Genomic DNA, 9576 nt, shown 5'->3' on the forward strand with positions numbered 1-9576 from the left:
TGGCAATGACACAATAATATTTTTATTTTGTCCCATCATATCACAAATCATCATAAAAGCAGATGTGCTATGATAAATTTGACAACAAGCTTTAAAAAACATGACGTTTCAGATGAAGTCCACGGCTGCAGTTCCGCCTGCAGCCACTTGGTGCTGCTCTCTCAACATGCATCGTGCTGCTGAGGGTGACACATGACATTAAGGGGCTAATACAGTAAATGGATGAAATATTACAGGCTCATTTTTCATGAGGTGTACTGATAAGTCAATAAAGCAGGTAAAAGCCTCATTTTTCTTATTAAATCTATTCTACAATCACGGGGGAGGAGATGGAGATAAAGAGCAGCAGCAGAGGAGTTAGTCATTTTAAAACTTTGAGGCAATTAAGGGCGAGGACTATGTGATTCAAAATCAGGTAAATGCCTCCAATATTTTCTATATTCAGCGAAGTTACAGAGCAAAAATCAAACCACTGGCTCTGCAGATGTTGCACAACACGGCACGTCCTCCTTAATTATCGAATCTTTGACATTCCTGCGTATGTTTACAATGTACAACTCAGCCAAGCAACATCTGCTTTAAGCCTGTAAACAGCTGCATTGAGCTTTTATTCACATTTTGCTTCAGGGATTTGAGGACATGGTGACGCTTTATGTAAAGGTCCTCAATAACAGCATCACTTAAACTTAAAAACTTAACTTATGTCAGTTAACTTCTAATAAATGCATAATAAAGTGTGTATTAATCTTAATAAAGCAACAACAAAGCTTAGTAAAGGTTTAAAATTCATGTTAGTTGAACTCATTAAATATGTTTAATGCTATTATAAACAATTACATGAAACTTATAGGCTTTAATTAACATTATTAAGCATCGGTGAGTGCTTATACATAATCTCACAATAAACTTGTGTATTATAGTATTATTCACACGTGATAAGCATCTTACAAGGGCTTAAAAGGGCCTGACGCTTACCACAAGGAGCTCAATATGAAGCGTTACTCGACCCCAAACTAAAAGGCGCTACAATCTGGGAAAAGTCATATAATGCACTGAACACAGAAGTCTTAATGAAACTCTGCTGTCAGGCTCGAGCTGCACTGTTCTCTTCAATATCCCGGCTTCTTTACGCTCTGTCAAGTAGTGGCCAGAAACATCCCAAAACTCATCATCATCATCGTTAGAGCGGTGCAGGGAGCGAAGGCTGATCCTCTGTCTCTGAAGGAAATTCCATCACTACAGTCTTCACCTCCTCATCAATCAGGCCTCCCGAGTCAGCGCCAGTCACATGGGCCATCGGATGAATGCTGAGAAAGAGACTGAAAAAATATCCTGTCATCATCATCATATACATTTTTAGAAATTAAAACGCTGCTCTGGTGGCAGGAAGTGACAAACATTGGTGCGAGCGACGTTTTTTCCAAGGCTGGGATAAAAGCCGCCATTTACGCGAGATGTAAGCAAATGTAAAACCAATTGAGTCGAGGAGGGAAAACAGCACAAACCAGATATATACTTTTCTATCCACTCCAAGATGAGTGAACTGCGCGGAAAGCCTATTACGGCAAGTACCTATTTTCCATAATGAGTGGGGGGAAATGTGTAGTTTGAAGCAAACATCTATCAGACATTTTACAGTTTTCTCAAATGAGCAATCAGGGGTATTGATGTACACACACTCTTAAATACAAATCTGTGGCTTTCGCTCAAAAGGGCTTTTACCGACAAATCAAACGAGCTGAGCAATCTTTTCGAACGCCGCCTAAAGTAATCTGATGACATCAAACACAGTCAGCGCAGAGCAGCGGAGGTGACTCTGAAAGGAGTTGTCAAACTAAATGCACAGGTTGATTTTAAAGGATGAGTTTGCAAAAAAATGTAAATTCGGTCATTATCTACTCACCCTCATGTCGCTGACCGTCCATCAGCATAAGGACTTTTCACTTTTGGGTGAACTTATCCTTTAAAGTCAGTATGCAAACCATGGGTCTATTACTAAACCCACAATTTTTGCGAGTAGTCAAGTGCTTACTCCCATGATGTATTTCAAGTTCGTGTGGACGTGTATTAGAGCTCACTGGGACACACTTGATTAATGAAGCTGTGCTGCAGCTCATGCAAATACATGGAGAACAGGCGCTTTGCTGGGTTTTATTTAATTTTCATATAATTAAAAATAAGTAGGAAAATGTATTACAGTTACAATCAGGAGAGGGTGTGAAAGAGCTGCATATTTATGAGCAGAGAGGAGTAATACAGTTAATAAAGCGATCAAATCAGTGTGTTCAAGCGGTCTAAGACACAACGTCATATTCCATCTGGGCCCAGTCGCCAGGATAAAATGTTAGTTAATGATTCTGCAAAACCACTGATGCGTTCGGTGTTGCCGTCTATGTACAAATATCACAAAACACGTTTATGACCTGACTTTCATATCAGGGGGAAGAGGGGGATGGTGGTGGAGTTGGTGACTGCAGATTGAGACTGCGTTTCAATATTTGTAAGTGTCAAACGTACACTGGAGAGTTTCCAGCTATAAAATATGTTGTAACATTCATTCTGGCGATTGGGTTAGGGTTTATGCAAATCTGCCACGACGCCCCCCCATAAAGAAAGTGGATGTACTTGAGACATGATATGATATTATTTTCTCTTTAGATAAGGAACTTATCACTGACAAGAGGATATGATGCTTCATCTTTTATTTTTCACAATGTTTACACATTTGTTACACGAAAATAGGGTATTCTGTCCTCAAGTAGAATGTTTTTTAATCCAGCATGGCATTCTTCAACTTCCTAATTTATTGAAAGGATTTTCTGCCAAACACTGCAGCTCATGCGAGTTTGAGGTCTTTCTGAATGGCTCTGAACAGCTGTATCACAATGTCTGTCCACACCTCTCTCTGCTGCTGGCTGCTGAGTCGAGCCAGTGTCTGAGTCGTGTACACCAGCGTCAGCACCATCCTCTCAAAATCCTGCCCGCTCAGAGGCTGCCGGCGCTGGGCGAGCTCTGCCATCAGACGGCGAATGTCGGAGAGCCTCTTGGGCAGGATGTCGTCACAGATGACCTCAAGCTTCTCCACGTTCCTCATGGAGGCCAGCTCCTCGTCTGGGATCAGCATGGAGTGCGTCGCACCTTCTATCTGCATTCCAGCCAGCAGGATCTAGGAACATCAAGAAAAATAGTCAGGAACTTACAAAAAACTTACCAGAAAAACACCGAGTATACCGATCGTTTCTTTCATTGATGGCCAGAAAACTTTGGGAAAACACATACTTCACAATTCTGCTCATGAACAGCAGCAGCAGTGTCTTCATTTTTTTTAATCAGCAGCTTTCAGCATTGGAAATCAGACCACAACGTGTGGCTTGGACAGATCCTTTGCACATTCTCAACATATTTAAATTGGTATCCAGTAATGAACCGCTGAGCAACGAACTATTCCAGTACTTCTTAAAAACTGACCTCAAAAAGCAGGTTGACGTCCTCCACCGAACGCTGGAACGTGGGGTTGATCAGCGAGTATGTCCCACGCTTTATCCTATATGCAGACGGATACAGAGCTAGAACACACGAGAACAGGAAATTAGATTAGAGGATCGCCCTCGTACTCAAGAAATTAGGCACCGCATTATCCATCCTGGCATGCATGTGGGTGGGCCAGAGGTTGGGTCAACACAGATAAATTACTGCTCAAATATTATGCAGGTGTGACTGAGTCTGGCTCCAGCTGTGCAGAGGGTAACTGGTCTTTGACCTGAACGGCAGATGGTCTTTCATCTACAAGTGGAAGTGGCAGAGGGGCAGGTGTTGTTGACCTCATTTGGTCAGATTTCAAAGTGGTGGTCCGTATAAAAGTAGCAGACCGTGGGCCCCCAAGGTGTACAGATAGGGCTGAATGAAACCCCTCACATAATTTCCTTTGGGTTTGTCACTACAAGTGAGCATTTGAACCTTTGTCAGTAAAGAAAAACTTTGACTAGTTGGCTTTTAATTTGTCTTTTTACAATTTAACCAAGCATGAAGTATGCGTTTCTTACTTTACATTCTCATAAAATTTGATTTGAAAGACATTTCCTGCCATCTTTTGGTTCACTGGCTTAAAATGCAAGAGTTAGCTTAATTCTCTAAATTCTTAATGAAATCAGAAGGACATATCTGTGTCCAAGGAATGATTTATGAACTATGGTCCCACGTTCTGGTGATCTACATTCTCATTTTTGCATAACAGCGCTGTGCGATAGAGAGCAGATATTCCCACTGGTTATAGAAGGTCTTCGGGAGGTCAAGTCTAACCAAAGGACGGAATAAAAAGGAAAATGAAGAGGTATAACAAGGAAGTGGAGTAACCCCATCTTCATTTTCCCCCCATACCAATTATATTACGACTACATTGCTGCCCACAATCTTCAAGATTTCATATTACAAGACCCTCAACTGTGTGAGACCCGTAGACCGATCTGATGATGAAAAGTAAAGTTGATTAGAGCTGAAAAGGGATTCACAGCATAATAGTGTAAGTTAAACCTTCCTTTGAGCGTCTCCAGACATCTGTTTTTCCACTGTTTCACATGCTGTTGCCATCCAGTGCTTGTTTTAGCACGAAAGCCGACGCACAGCTCACACACATAGATCTTAATGAGCTGTACAGTAAAAACAATGGGTTGCATCTGAATTCGGATCCAAACGTCCTTCAATTCTGCAGTAATGACCAGCCCTGCTGCCTCAGCAGCCAGATACATTTAGTTTTATAGCATTTATTAGACCAGCCAAAACCACATGCACCGGCTGATCTCCTCATGTACCTGCTTCAGGCCTGTGTGACCGCCAGTCGCAGCTCCAGCTTTGTTTTTATAATCTGGACACCATTCAGAATGTAAAGAAAATCTGCAGCTTAATGTTGCAGTGTGGAAATAATAAACCTACAAATTTGGTACAATCAATATTATCTCAAACCTTTCACCTCTCGAATCTGCCAGAACCACCACGGCCGTAGCCAAATTTAAAAAAAACTGAGGTCAAGAGTCCTCCAACGCTCCCCCACCCATCAGAATCAGCCTTGAAAAGTGTGTAATTCAAGTGTCATTGTATTTTGTTTCCTTAGATCCAACACTGACTTGCAGCTATGAATGCATCCCAACTTGTAGGAGAAGATTTATACTCTTCATTGAGTGAGTGACTCCCGAATGCACAATCAACGGCGGAGGAGGAATGACTGTGCAGTCATATTAGATCCTGGAGAGACACTCCAGCTTCAGAGGGGCATTGTCAATGTAAACAAAACTACACCCAGGGGAAAGTGGGCTCATTAGAACAAGGGTTATGTTACTAAAGGATGGAGGAGCTGCTGGGGAATGACAGCTTGGAGGCCGAACCCAACGCTGATTTGCATTTAAAATTAATAACCTGTGATTTACATAAAAGTTGTTTTCGACTACTCTCTGCTATTGTTTTTCTGTAACGCAATACTCCTTTGGCAAGCAAGAAAGTGTGTGTTTAATGTTCGAGCAGCAGAAACAGCAGTTTGGAATAAAAATGTTATTGCTGCTTAGTGCTCACATAGTTGGAGCACCACAGGAACAGGCCACGTGTCTTATAACACTTATAAAGCTGCAAACAAAAAAAATCCCTGCATCGATCAAGTTAAGGCTGCACATTTATAACAGCTAAGTTAAACAAGTAGAGGATTCAGAAACATGACTCAGGTGAGCTAAAAGCAAAGTTTACAGTGTAGAAGGTCGAAAACATGGTGCAGCAACAGACTGTTGAGAAACAGAGACAAAAACATACTAATAAGAAAGGCAGACAGACCGGCGGCCAGACAGAAGAGGGCTGAAAAACAACAGACAATCTGGCAGGAAACTGAAGGAAATTCTTAAGGATATACTGTATACTGAGAAGCTAAAGAGGGGATGGAGAACAGGTACGCAGCTGAGTGTGGAGCTCAGGTGATGACAAAGAGTGGGAAGAGTTGGGGGCCGAGGCAGGGGGGGAATATAAGGGTCTGGAACGAGAGCAGAATCAGAAATAACTGCTGCTGTAATTGGATGCATACACCAGTGTGACAAAGGACTTTGCACCGTCTTACAGTCTTGTGAGGAAAGCATGGATCACACTGCTTTTCTTGCAGTCCTGCCCTATTCTGACTCTGACTGGCTTGCGTCTATCTGTTGCGTATGACGAAAACTGCCCAGACACCCCTGGATGCCCGGGTAGTCCAATGGACAACTAGAAGGAGGGAGGGAGGTCAGTGGGCCATGATGATTTTGAGCTGTAGTTTCCCCGGTAAACACACCGACCTCTTCAGCTGTTGCAACTGCAGTGTCTCTGGGCTCGTTAGACAGAGTGAACAGGCCACGTGTTCGCAAGGGGAATCAGAGACAGGGCAGCCCAGCGGCAGCCCACCCTGTGGATACTAGGCCTGTCTGCTTTGCCTTGCTCAGAGACACCCTGGAAGCGAAGAGTGACTCCAGAGGACCAAGAGGGGCAGTAGCAGACAGGGAAGGCTGAAGACGTTGGGTGAAGTTTCATAGTCCACAACACATTTCTTAGGTGAACTTATCCTTTAAGATGTCATCATGTGAACTTAAATCTAAATAAAACATTCCAGCACTTTTTCCCAAATGTACATGCAGGGGAACAAACAAACGATTAGGTGATTAATATGTTTTTCTAATTTGTCCTTTTCTCTCTTACACAACATCTTAGCTTTTTCCTGCTGCTCATTCTAAGCCTGCTCATCCCTCATGCCTGCCCCAGCGCTCCAAACAATCAGTGTTTGGACGGGCAGGCTTCCCCCAATGCCATTATGCACAGGCAGGGAACTTGTAATCTCCTGCTAACTGCTTGCAAGGAGATGAGGGAACAACAAAGATCCATTAATTAGCAGGGCTAAATGGTATTCCTGGCTGGAGGGATGTCTTGATGAGAGAGAGAGAGAGAGAGAGAGAGGGAGAGAGAGAGAGAGGGGAAAAACAAACAAAAATATAAACAAAATGGACGTGTGGATGCCTCTGGCTTATGCTAAAAGAGGGTGAAAAGGACACGGGAGAGAATAAAATCTTTGCCGCAATGGCCTGTCATCTGCTTAGCACCTCCAAATGATGTTAAAATCCAAACAAAGATGCAAAATATACCATTTACTTTGTAAACACAGACTTCCCCATCAATACTCAAACAGTGAGACAAACGTTTGAGAAGCTAAGATGCAATAAAGTCACTTTGTTTTGCCAGGGAAGACGAGAGGAATTTAAACTGTGGATATATCAATACTGGGGACACTGGTGATGACTGGGGATACTGGAGAATGGTGACAGTTAGATTTTTCACCCACCATGTTCTCTAAAGTGAGAAATTGTAGGTGACCTTTGTCTTAGGTGACTAATAAAAATAAATGTGTAACTATTGTGGTTTTGTTAGTTGTAGGCAACAAAACTCCTTGTTTAGCTCTAGGAAAGGATCACTATACATTTGTGACCCAAGTTAAGTACGTCCGTTAACTTATTGATGTTGGTTAAAACTAGACAATGTAGACTTCTGGTTGAACACAGGACACAGACACCTGTCCTCTGGATGACAGTCCTGTGTTTGTTTTACCCATCCATAAAACACAACTGACGTGAACTGCCTCACCTGCGCTCAAAACTGGACTTTGCCGTATATGCTGCACATAATTTAAAGTCTAAAGTCATGTTATCTGTATCAGATCAATGAAGACTAGGCTGTTAAAACAGACGAATAGATGAATAAATCCAACAATTCAACAACTTTCCAGGATTTGGTTCCTGGCAAAGGCGGGAAAGCACTCAGAAAACAGGGTTGTTTACAATTATGGGACATATGTTTGAATATATTTTACAAAACAGAAGAATAGAGCTGCTATCAGCCACATCATTTCGTTCCTCCTGTAGCCAGTTTAAGCTTCATGTGACTTTCAAAGAAATTCAAAGTTATGTGAGTCCTAAGAAAGGAATTTCCTCTGTGAGTGGATCCAGTAGCAACAGGCCAGTCACTTTTCATTGGAAAATGATCTGGTGATGTTCTGTATGTCGCAATGATTCCGATATCTCCTAAAAATAAACAAATTCTTTTACACACAGACGCATTTTCATCACTTTTAGGAACATTACGTAGACTTAGATTAATTTCCTGGGCCCTTACCCCGACCCAACGCTAACTTTTCACTCTAAAACATTTTGGTCCCCACAAAGCTGTTGGACCCCACATCGTGAGTGGGCATCATGGGACCCCACAAATACAGAAAAACAAGAACCCCCCCCCCCCCCCCCCCCCCCCCCCCCCCACACACACACACACACAGTTAAACCAAGATTAAAATATCATGAATGTTTATTTTTATTTTCCAACAGGCTTGTTTCTTTAAAATACAGATATAATGCTGGCATGGAGCAGGTGAGTCTGCATGTCCACCTACCTTTTCTGTGATGCTGAGCGGCTGCCAGGTGGATGGACAGGTAGACGACGATGAATGGAGCCCACAGCTGCGTCATGTTGGTTATCAGATCTACTCACACAAATGAACATCACAACGGTGGGTGAAAATGCTCTGACTGTTGTGTTTTGGCATCTCACATGCACTGCTTTCATTCACTGTTTTCATTTTTCTGTCCTCTCCTCCCTCCCGACATCCACCCTCTCTCTCCTTTTCTATTTTTTTCTGTGTGTGTGTGTTCTCCGCTCAGGCTTGGCTGTCTGGGCTCTCATCTGGAAATCATCAGGATTTTGGGTAGCGCCTGCCCTCTTGGCTGGACTTTTGTCTCAGCTACTGGCTGACAGCTTTACTGGCCGACTGGTTCAGTTACTGAGCGACTCTCCAACTGACTGGATAACTGTGACTGACTAACTGGATGAGTGGCTGACCCACTTGCCGATTGATTAACTGAGCCTAATGGCATCCCATCGGCCAGGACAATAGCGGTGATAGCACAAAAGACGGATGGTCTCCTCAGAAGTAGTGCTCTAGCTTGATCAAGCATCCTTATCAGCTTAAAGGATAATACTAAACTTATTTCATCTTGTCTCTCATTTTTATTGTTTTCTTTGTTTTCTTTCAGCAATAATGGCAAAAACACAGCAAGTTATCTGCTAAGATCTAGGTTCAAGAAACGAGCAGTCACATTTGACAGCTTTTTCTAAGAAGGCAAAACAACGTGATTGCATCCAAAATGTCTCACAGCCGTGAGCACAACAACCAGGTAAGTATAGTGCTTAAGTTTGGGTCGGACTGATGGCAATGTAAAGCAAAAATGTTCAAAATATAGCCTCCACTTAAACAAATATATATTTTTAGGCATGCCTTCAAAAATACGTATTGCTGTCGGGGCCGTTTAGCGGTACGATGCTCTGCCTCCCTGTCAGTGCTGCTTCTCCACACGTGGGGAGAGCTGACGGTCATCTCCTGCAGATAACACACCAAGTACCTCATACACCCCCCACATCAAAAACCTGACCTATCACTTCCCTTTGATGAGTACAATATTATCATAATACAATCCAGATTGCTTGATAAAATGATTTATTACAACAGGATTCATGTCCTAGTATTTCCTTCCC

General features: G+C 42.6%; 1 protein-coding gene across 1 annotated transcript; it reads right to left on the reverse strand.

Moving 5' to 3' along the window:
- Positions 1 to 2687: 2687 nt before the first annotated feature.
- On the reverse strand, positions 2688 to 8603 carry LOC141008552 (protein FAM180A-like). The gene is made up of 3 exons (XM_073480975.1): positions 8438 to 8603; positions 3469 to 3566; positions 2688 to 3166 (listed from the first exon to the last, which is right to left on the reverse strand). The coding sequence occupies exons 1-3, from the start codon at positions 8511 to 8513 to the stop codon at positions 2837 to 2839; spliced, it is 504 nt and encodes a 167-aa protein (XP_073337076.1). The 5' UTR covers positions 8514 to 8603; the 3' UTR covers positions 2688 to 2836.
- Positions 8604 to 9576: the final 973 nt, after the last annotated feature.

The sequence above is a fragment of the Pagrus major genome, chromosome 14 (assembly GCF_040436345.1).
Source record: "Pagrus major chromosome 14, Pma_NU_1.0".
Taxonomy (NCBI): domain Eukaryota; kingdom Metazoa; phylum Chordata; class Actinopteri; order Spariformes; family Sparidae; genus Pagrus; species Pagrus major.